Genomic DNA, 25,579 nt, shown 5'->3' with positions numbered 1-25,579 from the left:
GAGAACCTTGGAAATACTGCAGGAAAAATCCTTTTTAATCCACAGCTGGAAAGCAGTGGATGCCAAATGGATGGCAATGATTGCCGGGTTTTTAATGTCAAGTCAGTTTACAGTCCAAGTGGTTAAAGCATCATTACTGTCCAAACCCACTTTGTCTTCTCTGCCAGCAAGCTTGGGTTCGGGCACCGCAAGTTAGAGCTTCATTTCTTTCCCACCCCAAGCTTGAAATCCTGCGCCGTGAAGCTGGGCGAGGGACACCGCAGGTTCCCCCAGCCCCGCTCAGGGTTTCCCTGCCACATCAACAACAACAACAACAACAACAACAAAGTGCAAGTACAGTCACTGTGTTATTTCTGGCAGTCAATATTGCAAATTTAATAAGAATCTAGATGATAAAACATTGCAGAAATAATACTCTATTTACAAGCCCAGGGTAAATACTTTTCCAAAGAGACTTTCTCTGAGCCCATGCTGTAAAAAAAATGCTGCAGTTTAAGCTATGGCTTCGATTCAGCCTGAAATGCAAACCATACGTACAGCTCTGCTTTGCCAGTCTGACATACTGACAGTACAGCACGTCTTCGTTAGAAGTTAGGTCCATTTCCCAGCGGACAAGCTACAGGCAAAACCCATAAAAAGGCTTAAGAGAGGTACTGCTTGTCCAGGATGCCAATAAGTAAATAATATATATACTCGCTCATCAGAGGGACATACGGCACAGGCTGGGCTCCCGAAGGCATGGTGGAGGGCCTGTGCAGCCTGGCCACTCGGGGATAAAACTTTCTAAGTGTGGTTGGGAGGGTTTTATCCTTGACATTTTATTCCCGGGACGCTTGAACCTTTGGCAGAATTTGAAGCAGAGAAGCCTGTTTTCAATTTCTTTTCAAAGTGCATCAAATTGGCTTTGTTGAGCTTGAAAGAAAAGAAAAACAAACTCCAAACTTCATTATCCAAGAATGTAAGAAACAGCCCTAAAACTAGAAAGATGCCATGGAAATACGTGGCCTTTAAGAGCGGGATTGATCCCGCCTTTCCTCTGGCATCCAAAACAGTGCTCTTGCCCCTGCACCGGCATCGCCAGACCCCTCCAGCAGCAAATCCCATCATCCCAAAGAGGTGCCCGAGGGAGCCGGGATGGCTCGGCCATGGCCATGTCCCTCTCGGCTGCCTGCCTGCCTGCCCTAGGCTCCCGAGCTCAGAGGATTTTGCCCCAGGCCAGCAGTGAGCAGGTTAAAAGCAGTTACGTGCATTTATCTGGATGCACACCGTGCAGGGTGTTTTTCGCAGAGAGAGTGCAACACACAGAGCTGTACTTACCCTCCCAGCACCATGCTCGCTGCCCGCCCGATGAACCGCAAAACCATGTGGGCAGCAGGAGACGCAGCCCATCGTGACCAATTTTAACAAAGACTGCTTGAAAAGCAACTGGGAAACCTTCTCTGGCTGCCCACTGCCTCCGGGAACATCTCCAAAGCCTTGCGCCCAACACGTGGTGCTCGCGGCAGCTCCCGGCGCGTCGGGGAGAGAGGCTGAGAGCAGGTACGTCAACCAGATCTGGGAGGGGAACAGCCCTTTCCTTTTGGTTTTGACCAGGAGTTTTTAGGCTTGTAAGGGGATGGCACTTGGGCTAAGCTTACTGCAGGGGACCCATAACCGTGCTGAGGACATGGAAGGAGAGAAAACCCCTCCACCTCCAGAGTGAGGGGCAAGCCTGAGCAGAAGGAAATTCTTGGCAGCGTTCGTTGCCCATCATTCAAGTGCTTAAGTGCCTTCCTATATCACCCTGCTCGGGGAAGATAGACGGCTTGCAGAGCGGGAGTTTACTAACGGCAGCTATTAAATCATGTCCGCCAGCCTTGAAGGTAGCTCCGGCTCATAGCAGCGGGCTGGGCTCACCCCGCACAGCCGGCCCCGGGGGGACCACTATGTTGCCCCCACACATGGGTCCCACCACCACCCGCCTGCACCTGCACCGCTGCAGGGCGCGAAGAAAGGACGTCCCTTCACGCAGCCTCATGATCCACCAAAGTGGCCGTAATTCCTACCAGATCTGCACCAGCTGTGTGTCTGGGGTTGTTTCCGCCAGAGATGCGTTTTTTTTCCTCCAAAATGCCCTTCGAGGAGGGGAGGACCATGACCCCCCTGCATTTCAGCATCCTGCAGACACCCTGAAGGCCACTCTGCTCAGTGCCACACCAGGGATGCGGCACGCAGGCATTGCATGTCGGCTCAAGGTGCTCCTGCAGACCCGCTTCCATACGTTGCTCCTTACGAGTGGCTGGGGAAGCTCAAGCCAGGCAGAGGTGGGAAGGGGGACTGTGCTCCCACAAACTGTATGCACAGCAAATGCTGGGTCGGCTGAAGGCCAGGAGATGGAAACCTGATACATCACCACATGGTGCTGGGTCCTTCCCTGCAGAGTCAGCAAAGTCCTCATAGCTGGCACACAAGCCTTCCCACCAGCATGTCCAAAACCAAACCAGAAAATGACCAAGTTAAATTGCCCAGGATGAGACTTTAAAACATGCTGTACTTTTTGCTAAATTTTGGACAGTCTGCAAAGCTTCTGCCTCAAGGGGATAATTTATAGTCTAAAAGCAAGACAAGCGTGCTTTGCACTAGCATAGGACAACACTCCAGCAGCAGCACAAAGAGGTGAAATGGTGTTGATACCGTTCACTCTGAGCATTGACTTTAAAGGGATGGTGCCAACATGCTGCTTTTAACTTCTAAAATAATGTTGCCTTCACAGTTCTTCCCAGTTATTGCTACAACCTTGGGGCAGCAAACTATAAAAACCTGGAAACCCTCGAGCTCCAGAGCCTCTCTCGAGTAATAACCTGGCGTGTCTTTGGCTCCAGGCCCTGCATCAGCCCCTTGAGCTTTTTGCTTCTCAGGGGTGACAAGTCCTGCTTCTTGCTCAATCCCCCCCGCCCCCAGACCCACCATTTCTGTTTTCAGGAGGGCCTTCACCCTGGAGGTGCTTCTCTGCCTGGCCACGGGCTGAGCAGCGCCTCTTCTCACACACCTCACAATCCAAAAGATCGTTTCAAACAAAATCTTCAGTCAGTCCTGGAAACTGCTCTGTGTAAAGAGAAAATCCCAGCACTTGTATCTAATAGTGCCGTTCCCATTGCACTGACTGGTCCCAGTTGACTTAGAGACCAAACAAGTACAGCCAGAACACGGGCTCGTAAAACCCCCGGGAGTAGCCTGCAAGAGCAGCAAGGCTCCCAACATCCAAAAGTCCTGTTCAACATCTTTACAGAGGACCTGGGGCAGGAGATGGAGGATACCATGGAGGAGATGGATGGCCATCACCCTGGGTGGTGGATACCACACTACGGGGTGCAGCTGCTGCAGTCAAGGGCAGGGCTCCCACTCGGGGGGACTCGGAGAGGACACATGCCACGTCCTGCCCCTGGGATGGACTAAAGCCCCGCAAGGTACTGGCGGGGACTTACTCTTCCTGTGACTACACTGTCCTTACCCCTAAATTGTGTGATTTTCATTGAGAAAAAGGGAAAATTCATAATTCTCCTCAATCCCACTGTGTAAATCTTTTGGCTTGCAGGAAGCTAATATTCAGCTCTGTGAGGGATGGACAGGGTGCTTTTCATCCCGATGCTGTGTACAGCACAGCTCAGGACCCCTCCAGTTTAATCCCAGAAGCCAATACAAAGCACCACAAAAATAAACAGTCTCCAGGATGCCATACTTCTTTTGCTTAAAGTAAGCAAACTAAAAGTTTGCTTCTCCTACTTAAGTTCAGAGTCAGGGCTTTTACTGCAGACTCTTGCACTTAGCTGGATCTTCTTTTTCTTGGAGACACATCTCCATTACTTTTCACCACTAAAAGCCTTGTATTAAGTGATATCAATCTGCACCCAAGCCATCCAGGTCACTGCGGACCCGAAACAGCACCTCACATTCACAGGAGACAGCGAGGATCTGAGCAGCCCTGAATGCACGACTGTCCTGCTAGCATCGCGGGACAAGGGAGGTCCTCCTCATCTTCCCTCCTCTCTGTCTGCTCATTCCTCTAACCCTCACACCTACGTGAGAGCAGCACAACCTAGAAATCCTGGCAGGGACGTCAAGGAGGGAGAGCAGTGGTTTTGGGCGGTCGTTGCTCCTTCGCCCCCCCCGCTGTTGTGCAGGATCCCCCCGGTTTCCCTTTTCCCCCTCCCCTCGTCCCAGTTTCCCGGCCAGCCTGTTGCACTCAGCTCCAGAAGTTTTCAGAGCAGCTTTCCCATCTGCCTGCTGAAACAGCAAGAAGGGGGCCCCTTCCCTAGCGAAACAGATGTGGCTTGCCTTTGTGCAACATCTGTGCCTTATGCCCCCGTTCATTTTGAACAGTCTTGTCTTTGTTCCTGAGGGCTCGTGCAGGGGATGCTTTGGAGGAGGGCAGCAGCCTGCGGCCCGCGGGCTGGACTCCTTCCCTTCGAGTCCCACACACAAACTGCCTCGAAACGCCTGGGTTTCTTCTGGCAAAAAAACAATACGCTTTGTTCCCCGCGGCATTTGGGAATTGACAGTCCTGCTCCTCAGCGCTTTGGTTCCAGCTGCAGCGAGTGGCTCACGCTAATGATTCCTGTGGGGTTCCCAAACCCAGGGAAGTAAGAGCAGGAACCTGGGAGCCACCACAGATCCCCTTCCTCACAACCCCCTCACCCCAAACAGCTTCTCTCGCCGCTCACCAGCTTTGACTTGGCATCCCCAGCGGGACTGTGCTGCTTCGGCTCCTCTACGCATAGCAGCAGCGAAGAGCAGAAGTGCTGGAAAGCCACATCTTTTTTGTTCTGGGCTGCATTTATGGGGAGGAACACATTAAAATCAAATCAAATTTTATTTCCTTCTCACTCCTGATGAGTTTACCAAGCCTGCTGACAAGTGCCTGAAAAGCTGCTAAAACTCTCTTACACATTTTGGCACTCAGTTCCATTTTATTTATTTTTACTGGGGGTCACGTTTTTTCTATATTTTGGGGAGGGGGAATTTTGATCCATTTCTTTTCAGTTTTCATTTCTAACCGGTAGACCAGCACCGGGGAACAGGAGTGCTCCCTCAGTGCCTGGCGGGGGCTTGCAAAACCTGCTTCGGGGTGCTGGTGAGGGGCAGCGCCGGATTCCCTTGTTGGCGTTTCAGCGGAGGTTGCCCAAGTCGGCCGGTTGGGTTTCCCCGAGCTGGCTGTCAGCTTTTTTCCCTTCCTGGAGAGCAGGAAAGCGCATTCGTGGGATTCCAAAGGGGAGGGAGGAGGAGGACAGCGGGGCCTTTCAGGCATGGGGGCTTTTTTCAAAACAGAGTTGTTCATACAAGCCCTGGCCTGAGCTGCAGAAAGGTAACCCCCTTCTCCTCTGTTTAAGGCATCCCTTTTTAAAGAGAAAAAAAAAGGGGAAGAAAGCTGCTCATCCCGCAGACTCCATCCTGGGCAAAGCCTGCCGGCAGCTGCCCACCAGCCCGCTTCTCCTTCTCCCAGCGGACCCCACGGGGCAAGCGAGCAGAGCAAACACGGCACGAACACTGGTGCGGCCCAGCTCCCAAAGAAGGGGCTTTTCCTTCAGGACAAGGCAAATAGCTGCAGGCGGACCAGAGTTATTGAGCGTTTGAAACAGAAGAGGTAATTAAGGCATTTGGCGTCTATGCCAGAGGATTAATAAAGTGTAATCAGTCCCTTTTATTTAGACTGCCTCATACTAGGCGAACAACAGAGCAGTTGGAAATTACTCGCTGGCAGATTTTGAAACCAGAAGAAAGAAGATGTTTCTGTAATGCAGTCATCTCCCAGCCCTCACTGCTCCAGCAGGTCGGGTACGCACAGCGGCCGGATCCGACAAGCAGCCGGCTGCAAGCAGGCGCTCCGTACTAACAGCAAAGCTTACAGTTGGGATCTCTCTGGCTTTCTGCAAGTGGTCACCCTCCTGGTGATTTTCAAAGAAGTCAAAAATCATCTTGAATATTTTGCTTAGGGTTTTGCTGCAAATGAAGCAACAAGATGATCAGCCTAGGGCACAGCCTGAATTTATTCCTCACGACCGTCACTGCCCTGCCGACAGGTGCCCAGAGCAAACCCAGATTGTGGGTGAAATCAAAGCAATCAATACAGGACCTCACAAAGGGGAAAGGACTGCAGAAGCAGACCTTCCTGTGCCAAGGCAAAATGGAAATCCTGGCAAAAACTGAATACCCCGCTCTCGCAGGGGAGACCACACCAGGTACCTGGCACAGGCTATATACTCTTTGAAAGGCTTCATAGTGAAGGCTCGTACAGGAAAGCATTACTGCAGACGAAAGGCTGGTGCGGGGAGAGCTGCCTTGCTTTTTTCTTTGACAGGGAGGAGTTATCGACAACCCCAAAATGGGTGACATGAGCCCCAGTCTTGTCTATTTTTCCAGCTTCTGAAGTTCATTAATTAAGAAACTCAAAACAGCCTATGCAAACTGTAGGATGGAAAGTACAAAGCATGACATCAGTGTCCCCCATACACACACACACTCACACACTCTGGTGAAGGCTGGCACGGCCCCACTGCTCCCAGAGATGCTCTGAGTCATCACCACACTCTCCAGGACATAAAAACATTTCAGCGACACAAGTAACACCAAAGTACCAGTTTCTGGCAGCAGCACCAAGCACCTCCTCAGCTCATCCATCACACGTTTGCAATTCCTGCCTGACATGAACTTTGCAAAGGCTGAGGCGGCGGAGCAGAGATGGAGCCCCCACCCCGATGCGAACCCCCTGGCATGATGCCCCGGTGCAAACACCCCAGCGTGATGCCCCAGCTCTCCCCAGGTGGGATGGCAGTGACGGGGAGTGGTGGAGACCCTGTCCCAGCTCAGCTGGCTCGTGCTCGCTCAGATGGGTCTGGAAACCGGTTGCCAAGGGATGGCCCAAACTTGAGCGCTAAAACTAGACGACATGAAAAACCACCCTGAGGTTTGGAATGTGCTGCGGATACAGGGAAATCTGCTAATGCCGGGGAAACACACTATTTCTCGGGGTGGGGGGGGGAAGTTTTCCCTTGCCAAACTGGCCGTTTTTGTGACTTTCTGATGAAAGTCTGTGCTTTGTGGGGACCAAACAGAAAGCACGAAGGAGCTCTTCGTGCTCTATCTGCACTTCACTGACTTTGCCCCACACTCTTTGCCTGCCTCAAGTGATGCCACCTGGGCTCTCAAAAAAGGTGGGTTTCGGTTGAGGAAGCATAATTGCCTCCCTGGCCAACAGCAGTGCCTTTAGCTACAGCAGCCCCAGGCACTGCTTTTGCAGGCATCCTTACAATCTGCTTTGTCCACCCCTAGTGCTACAAAGGACAGACACATGCCGGAGCAGGTCCATGCCTTGCTTGCCTCGCCATGCCCTGACCCTCCAAAGGGTCCCGCTGGACTTGCCCTCAGGATGGAGACAGACGGGACATGGCCTCATGCCTCGTCCCATGGGGTTAGTGTCCCTGAGCAGACCCGATGTCGCTTCCCGCCACCAGCTCAGCAAGGAAACCCCTAAATCTTACCATGTCTCGCAGCACCGGCCGATGCACTCCTCCTCGTGTGCTTCACCACCCGCGGGCAACGCGGCAGGCAGTCACCTCCTGAGCTGGGTACCGGCCGCCTGCAGCACTTCCATACGACACCAGAAAATACAAAAATAAAAAAAATTGCAATGATAAAAAAAAATCCTCCAGCAACTTATCAACCCGCCTCTTCTCCCCGGGCCGTTAACCACGGCAGGGGGGCTGTCACCCAGGGGTGCCCCTCCAGGCTCTCCGCAATCCCTGCCAGCTGACTCGGCATTGCTGGGGGCTGCCGGGTCCCTGCCACGACACGCAGGCAGGCGCCTCCGGTTCCCCCCCGGGCAGGAGGGCACCCTTCAAACTTCAGCTGCGAGTTTTCAAACTCTGCCTCATCCCAGACCCACCTCCCTGTGGGGAGGGGAGCGGAGAGGCTGGGAAGGGGGGAACAGGCATTTGAAGAGTCTCTTTTTCACAATAAAAGCCCTTCTTGCTGCTTTTTTTCTTTTTTTTTTAATACCGAGGACCGATTGGAGCCAGGAGGCACAGGTAAGGCAGGCTGGAGACACACGTGCTCTTCCCAAGCCCGTCTGCTCCCAGTGACCCTGGTGCCGGACAAGCAGAGGGACAGGCAGAGCCCCAGGGACCACATCGGCCCCAGAGCTGGGAAAGCAAACCACAGGTCTACTCACGGGTGCCCGAGAAAATGCCCTTTGCAGGTTTTTATTAACATTGCTTTGCCTTTCAGTTACAGCCCAGCAAAGAGCCACACCAGTACCTGGAGAGATTTCTTATCCACTTGAAGGCATTAATGCGGTAAAATCATTTTTAGGGTGCTCAGGCGCCTGCTTTTCTGAGGACCCGGGGCATGCAGTGCCTGCGGGCAGCCAGGAGAGGAGTGACCCCGGGGGGCCAGGGTAAGGAGACCCTCACACCCACCAGCACCACGTGGCAGGTCTGCGGCACGGTGAGCCCCATGGTGCCCGGCCAATGCAGCTCCCCTCAGCACCTGGGTGTAGGGTGCATCCAAAACGCCATTTCCTCAGACCTCTGGGAGAAGAGGGGCTGGAGGAATGGCTTTGGAAAGCAACACGTTTCACCAGCCCTTAATGGCCAAGCAGGGCATACTGGCAGCTGCCAGGCTGCAAAGCATTTTTTTTCCTTCATATAACTTTCCCCTTCCAGCCCTGGGCTATGGCCAAGCAAAATCCATCAGTCCCCCATTGTGGCAGGCAATGCCGTCACCTGCCCCAGCCCCGTGCCGGCTCCAGCCCCTGCCAGCCCGGTTTGGGGACAGGAGGAAACCCTCCATCTCAGGCGTGGGGGGCTTCCAGCTCTGCAACTTGTGCAACTACCTCAGCCAGGAAACTGTAAATCAAACGGGGCTGATCAGCATTATTCTTTACTGATATTTACATTTTTAAAAGTCCAACAAAGGCACAGTACAAAGTATTGTGAGGGACACTGAAGACATGATGGTCTAAAAAGAGAAGACAATGAGGCTGAGGTAAAGTTGGCCAAGTGACTTGACCAAGGTAGCACAGGAGGGCAGTGGCAGAGCCCAGGAGGAGGCTCCTGCGTCCCTGAGCCCCACGCTAGCTCACTGACCCTGCACAGTCCCACAGTGACATTTCACAGGGCCGTGCAAAGCGTTGGGGGTGTAAGCAACGACGGCAACACGATGCTCTGCTCAGCGTGGGCTTCTGCTAGTCCCAGCGCCCCAGTTCCTTCACACCCCCTTGGTTCATCGAGTGCATTTTATTTTTAATATGGTATGTCTCCCAACACCTTCCGTTGCTACTCAGAACTACAGGTAAGGAAAGAAGTGGATTGCAGGTTACACACAAAAGCAGTGAGTCTGATTTCGGCTTGAGCACACCCCCATCCACACCACCCTTGGGCGTGAGGAAGGGGTATGGAAACCAAGCCCTGTATCCCCCCCATGGCTGCCGCCGAGCTCGCTGACCCCCCGGCTGTCCCGGGCACTGCAGCGTTGGACATGTTAAACCATTTTCCTTGAGGCCGGGGCAGCTAATAACCTAATATTTCTAATATAATTAGTAACAACAGGTAATTAGCAATAACCCGGTATTGGCATCGGCGCAGACACGGACCGAGCCCGTGGCTGCTGGGCAGGCGGCAGCCGAGTGCCAGAGGAGGGATCTGCGGGGCTCCCAAGGCTGAAGCCTGCGCGCCACGACTCGGCGGCAGCACTTCGTTTCAGAAGCGTCTGCTTTCATCTCCCTTTCTTAATTTTGAAATGATTCAATTTATAGGCAATTTTCTGTCAAAATTATTCCTGTCAGTGCAGCGGCATTGAGAGCCTTGACTGACAGGCCAAGCGCTCCGGCTGGTCTCTCTGGATTGCGCCTCCGTACAAATAACCGCTTAAAATGCACGCCTGACATTTGAGGAATTTGCCATCAGAAACAGGCGAGGATGGCTGCGGTGGGAGCCAGACTTAAGGGATCGGTGGCCAAACCGGTATGATAAATCCACTGAGCCTCGAAACAAATGCTCCGATTTCAGCATTTTGAAATTTCCATTTTATTTCCGCCCTCCTTCCCCTGGAGAAGTTCTTTAATGATGTTCGCAGTGCAAAAATCAGATTAAAAAGGCAGCAAGGCCTGAGAACCACGTGCGTTATGAACCCGTTTCCCGAGGAGGCCCAGGAGGTCCCCCCAAATCCACAGGGCCATGCCTACGTTGTACCCGAGCTGGGTGGTCCCGAGCCCATCGGCGCAGCCCCGGCCCCCGTCGGTAGCATCCCTGCTACTTCGTTCTGGAAAATCAGTGATTACCTGAACAGTGGAAACTGCTTTTCTTCTCCCTCTTTTTTCTTTCCTATCCCCTGACCACCTCTGCTCACGTTCTCACAGCCATGCCCACAGCTCGAAACAGGTCGCTCGCTCACCCACACGCAGATTTCCCTGAGGTTTCCCTGATTTTAGCTGAGGCCGGTCCTTCAATCAGACCGACGCCAGCTCTGCAGGACGAGGGACGGTCCCCGCTCCGAGAAACTCCCGTGGGGTGTAGGCAGCAAAGGGAGACAGAGGAGAGCAGGGAGGTGGGACAGCACCCAGCTTACAGCCTCCAAAATACAAGCCTCCAAAACAGTCCCAGCTCGTGCCAGGGTCTCAGGCCAGATAACCTACCATTTCCAATATCAAAGATCTCACCTCGCACTTAGGCAAGAGGAAAAGCCGTTTTGCCCCTGTTGCAGCAGCAAGGGGGGCTCCCCTGAGGCTCCCGCTAGACCACACAGACGGTTTCTCCATTTGCTGGTATCCAGCTTAGCCAGCAGCAAGTACTTTGAAGTCGGAGAGCTGAGACCTCTCCCTGAGGGAAAAGCAGCAGCAGGGCAGAGCCCAAGGAAACGGGTGGAGAGGAAAGGCGGCCATGGGCGCTGGTGTACCCACAGCAGCACAGGCACCTCTGTGCTCCCCAAAATGCCACCACTATAGACATTAGCAAAAGCTTCTGGTATAAACCTGCCTCCATTTCATAGGCTGACTCGCCTTTCCCCTCGCTTGTCCTCATAAAGAAACACCTGTTGCAGAAGGATGGAAATAGGCTGATTGTTTATTTTTTTTCCCCAGAAATATTGTTTCTTTCCCTTTCTGTCCCAGTGGACCTGCATTCGTTTCTCCCTTGGGAGCTAAAGACAGGCAGCGGAGAGGGGACAGATTTCAAGAGCTGACAAGGAACAAAAAGCTGTTCTGCCTCTAAGAAAGTAAAGTTGAAGGGTTTTTTTCTCCTTTTTAGAAAAGTGTGAGGCTCTAATGGGTTTGAGGGACAATGAATATGACTTTCCACATATGCCAAGATAATTATAAGCTTGAATGGATTTCTGAGACCCAAACCCCACTCAGATAAATCACTGCCTATCAACCACTGATTACAAACGAGCCACTGGGAAAGCCTTCAAATTTTTCTTCCCCCTCCTCCCGCTATCTCTTATATCTGTTGGTAATGGGCCTCAAGTCTTTACTAAGGGATAGGCTATAGAGGAGATCCTGATATTTCAGCCTTCCTTTGCAGCAGCTGTGAAAAAGGTGGGAAATTAAGGCTACAGGGATCCAGCAGAATGGGGAGAGAGCTGGGCTCCTGCTCAGCGCCGTGGGTCTGGGTCTGGTGCTGGGACCCAGAAGATGCTGAGAAGCAGATGAGCTGCAAAATTGAGTTTTGCATCTGGTTTTGGAGCATGACACGTACCCGTGCCCCACTTCCCCAGCCACTGTCCCTAAAGGGGACAAGTCCCAAGACCCTAATGTAGAGAAAATGCTGGACGTGGGTGATTTCTTGCAATGTGTTGTGTGTGGGAACAGACTCTCGTGTCTCAGGTTTTCCTCATTGTTCACATGGAAATAAGCCCACCCAGGTCACTTACGGAACGCACTGAATTTTCATAAATATGCTGAAGAAGCTGCACACCCCCAATCCAATAATTACCGTAAATTAATGCTGCTGGGATGCTTTTGTCACCATTTGTCTGACTCAAGACAAAAGGCAGGGGGTCACATCCTGAAGGGAGAGAAACCCTTTATAAGCAGTGTTTAAGATGCCAGAGAAAACAGTAACATCTGCAGAGGAACCACACGTTCCCTGAGCACACGGGCTTTATGCCTCCCACAAATACCTATTGTATCCTCCTTGCTATCATGACTCAAACACAAGTATATGGAGGAAGGGACAAAATGTTATTAAGTCCTTCAGAGGTGATTACTCATTCCTCCAGCTTACATTTTAGATAAACACTAGAAACTCTGGATTGCTTGTCAGACCACAGCATTGTTTTTGCAGGACATGAACTGTGATTATTCAAATGAGTTAGGCTTTTCTTTTCATTTTTTAATTTCTCAGGGCTATTTTTAAAGCTCTCCCACCTTCAGCCAGAAATAGTTCTTACCACCCATGTCTCGTGTCCCAGACATTTACTGTGTTATTAGAGAAGCAACTGTTTCCTAGCCTGCTCCCCCCAAAAAAGGCAGCTTTTGTGATTGCTCTGCATCACCAAGGGTCTGTCGGCCTCTGTCCTCCACCAGCTTTTGGAAATGACTGAACTTCAGCCCTGTGTGAAAGCAGACAGTCACTGAGAGCCCACCCGTGTCATGACAACCCAAGCCCATGGGAGAAGGCGAACCCACCAGGGCGGCACGACATGGGTGCCCCATAGGACACCCATCCCCCTGGGTTCCCTCGATCCCAGCAGCTGGTATAGCAACTTGAACTTCGACACTGAGTTTCTACCTGTATCTCACCCTAAACACCTCTGTCCTCTACAGAGTCTGTCCTTCCCAAGGCAGAGACCCTCCCTCTCTCAATACAAGCCTTATCTTTTCTTCCTCTCTCTTTCTCCTTTCTAGATACAAACCCCAGCACTTGGATGAATAAGAAACACCATTTTCTTGGACTGTCACCATGTAAATCAAGGGATTCAGACCTCTACTATCCCACTAATCCTGCACCATCTGCAAACTTCACTAGCAAATAAACGCATGTGTGTGTCTGTGTATCCTTAACTTGGTCATTGTTTAAAAATACTGGATGCTGGATGAAGAACAACTCCACCCCACAACGTAAAAAAGCTTTAGCACTGATGTCTCATTTTGAGATCTGTTGTTGAGACAGTTTCTCATCTAATATGTAAAGCAGTCCCTCTAAATGATACCATTTTCAAAATCAAAATGGCATATGGTGCTGCGCCCGTTGCCTTGGAGACACCCAAATGTGCCCTGCCAGCACAGATGCCGTGGTCTCCTCAGGAAGGTAACGAGTTTGTCTGACCATGAAACCACGTTAGCTGGCGATCGTTACACTCTTCGCGCCTCGCTCCTTCTTGAGGGAGACTTTGTTTAGCCATCCACCCGTGCTACCACATTCATAGAAGGTGGCTAGGAAAAGCCACAGACAGGCCTGGGAAAACTCCACTGGAAACTGTGTGTAGCATCACAGAAAAAAATCCTGAAAAGTTGCAAAATTATTTGGGCTTAGAGGGGCTAAGAATTAGCGTCGGCGGTTCAGAGAGCTGCTCGGCTCACTCCCTTGGCCTCTTGAGCAGTTGTCCAAGCTTATCTTACTTGGGATGTGCTTTGGGAGAGGCAAGGAGCTGTGATGGGGCTTTGCAGGGGACAGCCCAGCTCCTCCCCGCCTGCTCTCGCACCTCGCAGGCAGAGCCAGGGTGAACGCAGGTTTTCCCACGCCATCCACAGCTCCGTGCGTGGCTTAAAACTGCAGTCGGACAACTTTTAGGAAGCCTGAAAGGGAGCGCGGATGGTGCCAGGCAGGAGCACAGACCGGTGCTGCCTGCGATTCAGTGGTTTGCATGGTGCGGTTTGCATGGGTGCTGCGTGCCCTGGCTCCCCGCAGAGCGTGACTGTGGCTCTCTCCGTGACATTTCCAGAGGCGGAAAACTCTCTTCCTACCTCTGCACGTGAACAGGCCAGACGCTGAGGGCACAGCCTGCCCTCCTGCATTCACTGCGGATGTACCAGTGTCCCAAGCCTGGCGGGCATCAAGCTAAAATATGACTTTGTTTCCCTCAGAGCATCTCAGCAAACCTCCAGCTCCAACCTGCGGGATCGGATAGAAACAAGGAAAAAATGAACACAAGCTGATGCACAGAACATTTCCCCCCCAAAAAAAAAAGAGAGAGAAAACAAGACAGAAGCAATCTGTTTCTTTTCCTGGAAGGAGTTATTGGCATATGCTTGAGTTGGGTCCACAAAGATGCTGTGTTTATATACCTTTGCATTAGGGAAAGTCCTCAGTCACCATGATGGTGGGATGGGGGAAAATGTATGCATTAACACATGGAGTAATCAGGCAATATTTAATCCAAAAAGCTTGAATTGTGGCTGCTGAAAATAGGGCCTGACCAACATATGGGCTCATGAATCTTTCCTGACAGCCCTGCAGTTACAGAACCAAGGAGTGGAGCCTCCTGGTTATAAATTTGTCATGAATAAATTTAGGTTGGCAATTAGAAAGTTTCTAATAATCAGAGGAATTAAGTTCTGGAAACTTTCAGACAGGAGAGGGAGTGGGCTGGGAACCTCTGTTGCACCCCAGTAGAGCAGTGTGGGAGAGGAGAGGGGGGATCTTGAAGGTTTGGAGCATTAGTCCTGTCCACGCCCCCAGGGATTGCTTTGCATCATCTCCTAATGATACAAAGCAATAGCCCTGGAGCTGAGCTCTTCACAGGCTTTGAGTAAAAACAAGCCCCAGGTGGTCAGAAAGAAAGGCCATATTGTCAGGGGCTACCTTGCTCCAAGCTGTAGGTCCCCTTCCAAGGACCATAAAGACACCAGATTTCCTGCCTAAGCCGTGACCCAGGGCTGTTGGCAGTGCCTGTGACCCTGGGCACTCTCATCCTGTGGCATGGCATTGGGACTTTCTTCTGCCCACAATCTCAAATTTGTTACAGGATGCTAGAAAGCTTTTTGCACCATGCAGCGTGTGAATGCTTTTAAGTCTCCCATTGGAATAATTGTCCTATGAACAATTGCCCATGTTGACGATTCTAACGGCGACTCTGATGGTCCTTCAAATACCAAGTCATGGCACTCTGAATGAGGACACATTGTACCTCACCTCCTTTCCGTGGACGACTCTGTGAAATAACATTTTCTCACCATTATGTCCAAGCTTACAGCTGGCAAGGATGTCTGCCACGCAGTATGATGGGGCTGGTTAGTAGCTCCCGTCTCAAACACTGGTTAGTCCTCATAGTAGGAGACTGGTTTAAAACACTAAATAGCAGTTTTCTATGTAGCGGCAGTGAATTTCTGGAATATGTTACCACAGGATTGTGGAGGGAGGTATTGTAAGCAGAGGCAAAAGATTGAACAAATTCACAGGCAGTAGATCTAAAAGAAATACTAAGGGGAATGGGCAGGGGTGTAACCTCTAGCACCCCTAATCCTGCTATTGTAGATGCTGGGGGACTGCAAGGGGAGGGACTAAACTTACGTCCTCTCCCTATACAGCATCTCCCATCGGCAGCGACAGAGACCCGGGCTGGGGCTAGACGGACCCCGCTGGTCTGACCCAGCAGAGCACTGCTTATGCTCCCAACGGGGCTGCCAGCAAAGCCTAGCGCAGTTCAGTGCCAGTGAGAAAGGTTAGTGCAGCCACAACCAAGTGGTCATTCCTACCTGTAAACTGATTTATGCACACCTTTGCCTTCTGAAGAGCAACCTGAAACCGCACGGTGAGCAGGGGGGGATTGGGGAGAACGAAAGGAGCCAGAGGACCACGCCACTGTGCCATGACAGGGACCGTGCCCTGCTTCTTGTGAAGCTATGGGTTGGAGAAGCACACCAACCCTCACATCTCCTGGTTTCTATCCCATGTGCCCCTGGCCTCCCACTCCAGCAGAACTGTGGCACTGCCAGCAGAGGCCAGGCATATCCACTGCGTGAACATCTTTCCTTCCAAGGTCACGTTGATGTGGCTGGGAGTTGAGGCAGCCTGTTCACATCTGGGATGAGGACCTGCATGCATCGCCAACAGCAGCAGCTTGCCAGCCTCCCTCTGGACCTTGAAATATGCTTCAAGCAACCAGAGCAAAAATGATGCCACTTTCAGCTAGTCAGACTTAATTTACTTCATTATGCCATAAACTCTCTGATTTTTTTCCATTATCCACAGAGACTTCCAGGATGAGCTAAGACTCACATGTGCAATGCGAATGAGACAAGCAGTAGAAATAAAAGAAAAACAAACAAACAAACAAAAAATCCCTCTAAAGTTATTCAGGGGCTCCAGGGAGGAAGAGAAGGAAGAAGGAAAGGAAAAAGCCCACAAGCGTATTTCCCATCCTTTCTTTAGATCATCTTTACACAGCATCTGACTGCAATAACACAGCTAGCAATGGCCCCTTCTTTTGTTTAATGGCTTTTGTAAATATGAGGTTCAAATGGTGGCTCTGAAAAGTCTCGGCTGTTGAGTTATTGTGACAAATATTCAGAAGTTGTGCCCTCCCACTGGGTGTCCTTAGGTAAAGCTCCAGCTGATCTCAAAGATAATATTCTTTAATGCTACTTAAATATGAACACTATTACTTTTTCAAAGCATCTATCATTTTCATCAAAGCAGAGCTTCCTGATGAGAACCTGCCATATAAACCTTTATCAGCGGCACAGTGCCCCGAAAAACCACCCACGCTCCACAAGCAGCCCAAAGGAGACGCGAGGGAAGAGCTCTGCTGTGGGCCATGATGGGCAGGTCAGGGCCTCTCCTCACAATATGCAAGGAACGATGCTCCCAAACAGTTGCAGAACAAAATATCCTGAAAAATACCCTCATACCAGGAGACCACTGGGGAAATGTTAAAAAGTACTTCCTCTGTAATAAGAACTAGGTCAATGCATCTTAGGAAGGAGGAAGTGGCTCTGTGCCGGTGGCAATGGCGTAATTTCTAGGCTGGTGATCAGCACAAATAGCTGACTGCAGGTGGAAGACTTCTCTAGTTCGGATGCACATAGTGGTCTGAAAGCTTTTGGGGGAGGAGGGAGAGTTTGCTACAAAGACTTACTTGGAGATCGCTCAGACTGGCTTATGATCGCTGAAAGTGAGGTGCGGAAAAAATGACCCACTGTTCGTTTATTTAAAACAAGAATATGACACTGGGGTCAGCTGCATATAGTGAAGGTTGGGCCAAATTCCCAATTAAGGACACTATGAACTGGAGGTTGCACAGCATCCAAGAATGAAGCCTGTTACCAGTTCAGGGAAAAAGAGAGGGTGTGGGTACATCACCAGTATCCACAGGGCCACTGCCTGTGTCAAGGCAGGGACAAGGACTGCAGTACTTCAGCACAACTACGGATGCAGTGCTTAAACAGGTAAAAGCAGATCTTTCTGCTTCAGAGAAGGAAATCCCAGTATAAACTCAAAAGTACCTGAGTGCGACAATAATATATGCAACTTCAAGCTCAAAACAACATTAAAAACTATTTCCAAATTAAGAAAAACAAAACAGAACAGAAATTATACAAAGGAAGAACCAAAAGCTGAAGACCTGAAATGAGTAGAGCCCAGACCACACAGCCATCTCCGTAATTAGCTCCTCTTACTACTTCTTGCTTGTAAGCTGTACTTACTCATATACCAATAATGCTGTGAATAGAAATTGGCACCTTTTCATCTCGATGAAAGGCAGGCACGTGGAGTTTTCAGAGACACCTTATCAACGTGGGCAGGGGGAAAGGAGAGAAACATATAGGCTGGAAACCTCAAAGGGACACTACAAGCGAAGTAAGACAAAATAAATAGAGGAAATCCAGCTGTAAACCAGACCAGATTTGCCACAAGTCCACGGTCAGCATCAGTGGCACAGAAGTAGTTCAGAACAGACAATATTATCTACTATTAACATATAGGTAACTACAAGACCAAATGATTTGAAAATGTCATGGTCACCAAGCAAACCTCGACTGAAGGACAGTCTGAATACTAGTATTTGAAAACCAGGAAGATCAGTACATCCAGAGATTCCTCTTTCAGGTCTATTACATCTCAAAAAAAAATTGAAACACGTTCAGATACCAAACACAGCAACAGACATGTTTAGACAAGAACCAAAAGCACTTAAATACAGCCTTTTTTGAAGAAGAAGAAGAAGAAATATGCATCACCAGCAAATCACTCGGTCCAGAACGGCAGCTGGTTCACAGTGACATCAGATTTTACACCTTTTAACTACAGCTTACGCTAAGGGGTCCAATCCTACTCCTAGAATTGCACGTCTCCCAGACTTTGCAGCATGGAGATTAGGACTGGGTTTGCCAACCATTGGTATCGGTTTAGAAATACAGCAATTATCTGCTGATCTCAAGAGTAAGCTGGGATAGGGCACATTCCCCCCTCTGCCCCCAGCAAGCCCCCTACATCTTCTGCATGACATAAGCTGAGAAAATAAATACTGGGACTTCACTTTAGGCTTTTTCTAAACAGCAGGTCCTATTTCTTTACACTCAGCTCCACAAAGTAAATTAAAGAAGTATATCCTTCGTCCAGCAAAGTACATTTTAGTCAAGTATAAAGGCAAAATAAAGAATTGGATAAGCACGTCCATTGCTCTCAAATGTTTGTGCCATCCCCTTTGTTTGGCACTGTTCCTTGCACGGAAAGGCAGCACGGTTGCCTGGTTTGGGTTAGGAACAACCTTGTAAAGAGCTAACGTTGCCACCGTGTGGTAACCTTCGGAAAGAAAAGTGTACTTCTGCAGTTTTCTGTAACCCCGTAGCTTTAAAAAAAGGACAAACCAGCACAGATGGCACATGGATTGAAAGGAAGGTGGACTACCAACGACACAGAGCTGCAGGTTTCAGAGAGGTTTCACGAGTTGCTAAAAGGAGCACCAGATGTTCTCACATGGAACATGTTCTTCAGAAAGACACAGCGCAGGTACCAAAGACCGGTATATTCCATTATTTTTCTTCTCCCCTTTCCTCTGAACTGTAAAAAAATGGTACTTTCACAGAAGCACTTGATGGCAGACATGGTATTACAGAACCAAGTTTTCTTCTAAGGCACGTAACCCTCTCTCTCCCTAACAGCGCCTTAATCTTTAGGGCCAGCTCCCCCAGCACACCCCTTTCCATGGTGCAGAGCTAGGGCAGACACAACCGCCCCGCAGGTAGGCAGCCCTCCCTCTGGGCATGTTCTGTACCCTTACAAGGTTCCTCTTCAGGAAGATGACAGCTGCTAGGCAGCTTGGCAGGTTACAGTACACTTCGTACCGTGGAAATTTTTCAGATACCTCAGTAGCTGCCGAGTGGTACTGGTAGGAATGAAAACACTTGATCAATTGCTGCAGTCACAGGCAAAGTTATTCTTTGGAAGCAAGCACCTTTAGAAACGAGCAAATAATGTAGAAAAAGCATTTGTGAGCTCATTATGACTGAAGGCACATCTATTTTCTCTACAGGCAGTTTTAGTAATTTTCCCCCAGTGTTATTTAACTGAGCTTAACAGTAGTACATAAAAAACTCAAGACAACCCCAAGGAATAACTCTTTCACCTTAAAGGACCTCCAGATTGATATACCTTTCAAGCTACTTTCAAGTTAGGAGTTTCAGAGCAGGTGGATTTAATCACTTTAAAATCCAATTTAAAATCAAGATCTCCAGATGCTTGAACATGGGTTTTAATCCCAGTTTGCATCACTTCTGGTTTTTTTTTCCCTTAGCTATTATATCCATTCATATCAACCACGTGCTTGAACTCAATTTCCAAGGGCATATAAATAGCTCAAGACATTGTATAATTTTACGTGTTTGAGCATGCAGATGCCCAATTCTGGCTGAAATAAGCAACACTAGCCATTAACTACTTAAAAGCACACATTTGTGAAAACACATGCTTATCCGTGTATTTGACAATATATATTTGAGTTTATATTTGACAATATATTTAAAGGTCCTACAACCTTCATTTTTTAAAATATATATTCTCCCTCCTGCATTTTATATTTGACTGTAGAAATAATTTGCTTTTCAATTACCAGAGATCTCAGACTTCCACAATTTCTTCATTCAATATGAAGAAAATATATCCCCTGCCAACAAGCTACACAGGAGAAAACACAGGAAAAGATGGATGTTGACATTTGAGATACATAAATGTTATTTTATAGTGCAAAGACTAAATCGAGCACTTCAGTGCTTCAGATGGATTGAGTAATTTTTAGGTCATGCCTCTTACTTAGTGGTTTTGATTAAAAAGTGGGAATTATATGCCGCATAGTTTAAGAAACTGTAATTAGGCTCAGGTCTTGACATGAACTCTTAACTTTAAACATTCTGAAAAGCAAGCATGGTTAAACACGAGTCACCAATTTCCATCCTGTTAATATGTCACCAGTTGTTGTAACTGCGCTTACAGGACAACTGTGGTGTTAGACATCTGAAGTACGTAAGTATTCCAGGTCACAAGAATGGTGGAAGTTTTTTAGAAAACAGAGTAATTTGAAGTGTTTGAATAGCAATTTGTCAGTCTTTCAAACACTGACATGCTTATATTCTAACCAGAACACATACTTTCAGGTTATGCCTTAATTTATGCAGAAAAATTAGTGTAAGTGATTATTTCTCATTTTTCACACTCAAGACTATGCAAGTGATTTTGTTCATTCCCAAACATTTCAATAGCAGACACCTACTTCAAATAGCTGGGTATGCAAATATTTCAGCTGGCATCGGGTATAGAGTACTGAGCATAGTCTGTATGGTCGACTTCACAGAACGTGACAAAAACATTTCTGCATGTTCCTGGGAAACACCAGAACCCCAACACTCGGACGTTAATAAATGAGACAGACAACAATTCTTGGTCAGAAGCAAAAGTGAACTTACGATTACAATTTAAATCAGATGTTTAACCATTTGTTAATTTTAAAGAATCAGAACAAGGACACAAAGTCATACATAACTAGAAGTTCATTTTATTTCTGCGCCTTCGGTGCCTTCTGCACCTTCTCTGACTTCTGCGCCTTCTCTGACTTCTCTGGCTTCTTGCCTTTTTTAGAAGACATCTTCTGGAGCTTCTTCATTTCGTGCTTGATGATTCGATTTCTCTGTAAAAAAGGTAAATGTTTACTATTCATTAGAATGAAAACAGCAACAGCTCAAATATTATGCCTTAATTTAAATTCTAAGCTTCCAGATTCTGCCCTTCCCTAACCAATTATATTTATATTATATAGTCACAAGATTTACCACGTATTACCTTTAAAATGTCAAATTCCACCTAAAACTGTTCTGATCTACCAAGTGGACATCATTCTGGCTGGTTACTTGGGCACCCCAATATTTCAATATGTGTAATGACTTTCATTACAGAATGAAATACTAACAGTAACCCATCAAGAATACCTGATTTCACCAGCAGGTAATTCCTTCCTCAGCTATAACTTGGGAGGACTGACACACAGATCATGTGGGTTCAAGTTTAATCAACTACTGAAGAGAAAGTGGTGGCTAAAGAAGCATGAAAAATTCAAGGCTTTCACATCCTTTGTGTCACCCCAGAACCCAAGCCAGCTATAAAAGTAAGGCTACTAACATCTGTATGTGGCTCTAAAGTGAAAGCTACAAGCATTAACCCCATAAAGAAGCGACACTCAAACACTTACCATTTTCTTTGCTTTCATAACCTTGTAGCGATCAAAGTCAGTCATTTTGGCTTTCTGTTTGAAAAGAATCAGTCATGAAGCTCTCATATATACATATGCAAGTAGTAAAACTCTGTTTCAGAGCACTCCACAACTAACTCTGATCATCTCCAAATTAGATTTAGCTGCACATCTGGAACTAGTTCACTATTTAAGGCCTTTGCTGGGAAGTGATGGTGCAGGAAAAGAGGTGGTTATAGAAATGACTGAACAAAACCACGTTTACTGTTAAAATACAAGAAGCTGAAGCTGATTGGTAGCAACTTTTAAAAATCTATGCCTTGTCTATCTTTACTCTTAGCCTGCAACTGAAAACACATAGTTTATTAGATTGCACCTAATTTTAATAAGCAGAAGCAATATAACACGTATTACCCATCCAGTGAAAAACTGTACCTTTTCTCGGGCTTCAATCTTCTTTGCCCATCTTGTCGCTGCCCATTTTTCGTTTATATTTTCCTTCTCCCAAGCAAGTCGCACACACTTCTGACGAGCACTGCATTAGAACAGTCACAAAATTATATTCACAGTCTTTATAAAAAAAGGTTCTCTCTGATGCTGGCCCATCAAATTTCATACAAGGGAAGATAGCCCTTCTACATTACTTCAGACATTTACTTGAAGTCAATGCCACATACATCTCTGTGGGCTAATTAACATTTTGTTATGTAAATGCTTTGCTAACACTGACAGATGAGGGACTCCAAGAGGCATACTCACACACTATTCCTAGGACTGCTTCAGAATCAGAAATGCAGCAATTTTTGTTTCTAAATTACAGAAACTCATATAGTAACTAAGCTAAAAAGAACAGAATGAGTTCAGCCTCCTTCAATTTCAGTGTAGTTCTGTAGGTAGGGAACGTATTTAATGTCTGAAGGTGACCTAAGCAGTAGCAAAAGCAAAGCTGCACAGTATTTACTGCAACTGCTTCCCCCCACACCATCCACCCCACAACTACCTGCAAGTTGCCTAGCCCAGTGTGCTATTTCCTTTGCTCCTGAGCAGCGGTTATCAGCCAATATTGGTAATGAAAACTTAAATGTATTCAACTGTGATAACACAGTCTGCCAAATTTTTACTGTGCACACGTTAATCCAGTGACTTAACGTTGTATGAACTTTCTAGATTTAGCAAGCATCAGATCACGTAATTCAGTCACCAAGTGACAGCATGTTTTTTCACACAGGTCAAAAAAATGCCAACAACTCACCTGTGTGGGAACTTGAGAACAAAGTCAGTCAGCTGCATGCACTTGAAGGGCATAGCCTGCCTTCTGACACCACTGCAGGGGCCATCAACTAGTGCCTGCAAAAGGAAAACGAATGTGGGGGTTTTGTAGCAGTTTTTCCATCATACTTGATTTAGACAGCAGCTTCCTAATAACATATGAACAGTATCTTGACAACAATAGTCCAAAATTGAAATAAATGTTATGCAGACAAAACCCGAGATTGTTTAGTCTTGCATATACAACCCAAGCTTTACAGGAAGAATTTTAAAGGCCCATCTTTGTCTTTGGAAAAAAAACAAACTGAACTTTAAAAAAACCACACAGAACTAAGATGACGTACTTCATCTTTCTTTGTTTTCCATCTTTTTCAGGAACATTAAGCGAAAAGAGTCCCCTAGCCCAAACATTTGCTTTAAACATACATTAATGCCATTCCATTCATAAGTTTTAGACTCCAACTGACATCACTTGTCCACTTCTACTCCTAGGAAACATAGCAGAGAGGGGAATATATCACTTGCCAGTGAAAAAAGCTTGCTACTGAAAGTTTCAAATACAACAACAGCTGTTAAATCCCATCTTTTTGTCAATTGCTTATTTCTTTGAAAAACCTATTCACAGAAAATTCCTTCAAAATCGATACATTCTGACTGTACAGGCTTCTCTTAAGGCAGAAAGGAGAAAATAAAGGTACAGTACTCATAGCTTACCCTATTTTGGTCAATAACATCCACAATGGCCACCAGCTTGCCAGCATGTGGCCCGAAGGAAATGAAGGCAACTCTGCCAATCTCGACGAAGCGTTTGAACACCTGGGAGCAGCAAGAATTGACAGAACTTAGGCGAGAATATACCCAACGCCATTGCGAGACTCAAGGCTCTCACAGCCTTTAAAACAGCTTCCCAAGCTTTCGAACTACACAAAATCCTTTCGCTTGACCACAGGGCCCACGGTAACGCCCTCAACTACTTTTTGCCGGCCCTGGCCCCGCGTGGAAGCCGCAAGCAGGCGGAGGAAGAGCCGCCGGGGAGAAGCAGTGAGCCCCGCAAGCCGCAAAGAACCAGGGGCGGACGCGCCGGCTCCGACCGTGCCAGGCGCTGTCCTCCGAACACGGCCCTTCCCGAACCCCAGCCGCGCCCGCCCAACGGCCGCACGCGGGGCCCGGTCCCGGCCCGGCCCAGTCCAGCCCAGCACGGGTGAGGCGGCCGCGGCCTTCCCCCCGCCGCCCGGCCAGGCGCAGGGAGACACACGCGGGACGGCACAGGCAGGGAGGCAGGGCGCGGGGAGACCCCCGGGGCGCCGGGCCGCGGAGGCCGCGGCCGCCCGCACGTACCATGATGGCCGCCCGCGAGCAGAAAGGGAGGGACGGCCCCGGCGGCGGCCGGAAACCGCCTCTGAGCCGCGACTGCGCATGGGCGGAGGCGGCGCCCGCCTGCCGCCTGGCGGAGTGCGCGTGCGCAGGGCGCCTTCCCCGTGCGGCGGCGACAGGGGCCCGGCGGCGTGCCAGTACGCATGCGCTCCAAGGCGGGGGCACGGAGGCGGCGGGCGTGCTTCCCTAAGCGCATGCGTATTGGCGATGGGACGTTGCAGTCGGCGTCGTCTCCGCCGAGCGCATGCGTGGTAGCGGGCGGGAGGCGCCGCTGCCGGTGGGTGAGGGCGTCCCATCCCGCTCTCTGGAGTCAGCGAACTGCGGCTCCTCCCCAGCTCGGGGGGGTGCGGACAGCCTCGGTGCTCCCACCCGGCGGCCGGCAGCGTGCTGCGGGCAAGGGAGCGGGGTTGGTTCCAGCCTCCGTGAGAGAGTGGCCCGGTGGGGAGGCGAGCAAATCCCGGGGCCGTGTCGGAGGCGGCGAGCTGTTCGTGTTCGAGCTCAGGAGAAAGTTGGCAGAGCACAACCAACACGCCCTGAGGTGGTTTGTGAAAGTGGCCCGCCTTTTCGAAAGGCAGAACGTTTTAATGAGGGGATGAGTAAAAAATAGAGGGGGATTGCGCATGGTTTTTCGTACGGCGGTGCAGAACTGGCCCGATGCGAAGGAGCAGCTCGGCAGTAGGCAGGGCAGTACTCTGGGTGCAACAGAACAAATGCAAAATGGGCTTGGGAAGGAGACAGGAGCACGCGTTCGGAACAAACTTTTAGGGTAAAACCAGCATTACGATTCAGCTTAGTAGGTGATGTCGCCTGATGGTGAAAAGTTTGTGGTTTGAAAACAAGCGAACAAAAGGAACATTTAATTGACTCCGCGTCGCACGCACGGCAGTACGGAGGGAGAGGCACCGCGCCTCCTGCGGCAGCCGAGCGCCTGGGCCGTGCTGCTAGTGCCGGGTCACTTCCTACTGCCTGCGGCAGAAGGCATCGCGCTAGCGCTGGCGTCACCGCTGCACGCGCACGCTGCCGGAAGAAGGTGTTCGTTCCGTTCTTGGGCCGTGTTACCTCCGAGCTTCAGAGACAAGCGCCGGACCGCTCTTACGTTATCGCTCGGTAGCTACTGCCCCATGAATGGCATTTCCTAGAGGGCTCTCTGCAGGGCATGCAGGAGGGACCTTTCCAACCTCGAGCAGAGGTGCAGAGGCGGCGTGCCGGCTGGAGTCGTTCCACGGGACGACCGGCCAAAGAGCGTCCTCACAGCGCTGCGGGAGCCCAGCCCGGCGTTTTACCC

General features: G+C 49.3%; 2 protein-coding genes across 2 annotated transcripts in view; both read right to left on the bottom strand.

Annotated features, from left to right (window-relative positions):
• GASK1A (golgi associated kinase 1A) overlaps positions 1–19,803 on the bottom strand; it is a 30,729-nt gene extending 10,926 nt beyond the window's left edge. The window contains exons 1-2 of the mRNA XM_075140853.1: positions 19,792–19,803; positions 19,279–19,329 (exon numbers count right to left, since the gene is read on the bottom strand). Of these exons, the coding sequence (XP_074996954.1) occupies positions 19,279–19,329; positions 19,792–19,803 (63 nt within the window). The remainder of the gene's footprint in view (positions 1–19,278; positions 19,330–19,791) is intronic.
• Positions 19,804–20,941: 1,138 nt separating this feature from the next.
• On the bottom strand, positions 20,942–24,354 carry RPL14 (ribosomal protein L14). Its single transcript, XM_075143339.1, has 6 exons — positions 24,259–24,354; positions 23,635–23,736; positions 22,904–22,998; positions 22,087–22,186; positions 21,652–21,705; positions 20,942–21,093 (listed from the first exon to the last, which is right to left on the bottom strand). The coding sequence occupies exons 1-6, from the start codon at positions 24,259–24,261 to the stop codon at positions 20,962–20,964; spliced, it is 486 nt and encodes a 161-aa protein (XP_074999440.1). The 5' UTR covers positions 24,262–24,354; the 3' UTR covers positions 20,942–20,961.
• Between the last annotated feature and the right edge of the window lie 1,225 nt (positions 24,355–25,579).

Source organism: Calonectris borealis, chromosome 2, assembly GCF_964195595.1.
Source record: "Calonectris borealis chromosome 2, bCalBor7.hap1.2, whole genome shotgun sequence".
Taxonomy (NCBI): Eukaryota; Metazoa; Chordata; class Aves; order Procellariiformes; family Procellariidae; genus Calonectris; species Calonectris borealis.
The sequence above is the reverse complement of the archived record's forward strand: the minus strand, read 5'-3'. Positions and strand labels throughout refer to the sequence as shown.

Coding starts and splice junctions, on each gene's coding strand:
- RPL14 (XM_075143339.1), bottom strand. Junction 22,187..22,903: donor GTTCTCAAGTTCCCACACAG/GTGAGTTGTTGG, acceptor GTTCTAATGCAG/TGCTCGTCAGAAGTGTGTGC. Junction 21,094..21,651: donor TTATGAAAGCAAAGAAAATG/GTAAGTGTTTGA, acceptor CCTTTTTTACAG/AGAAATCGAATCATCAAGCA.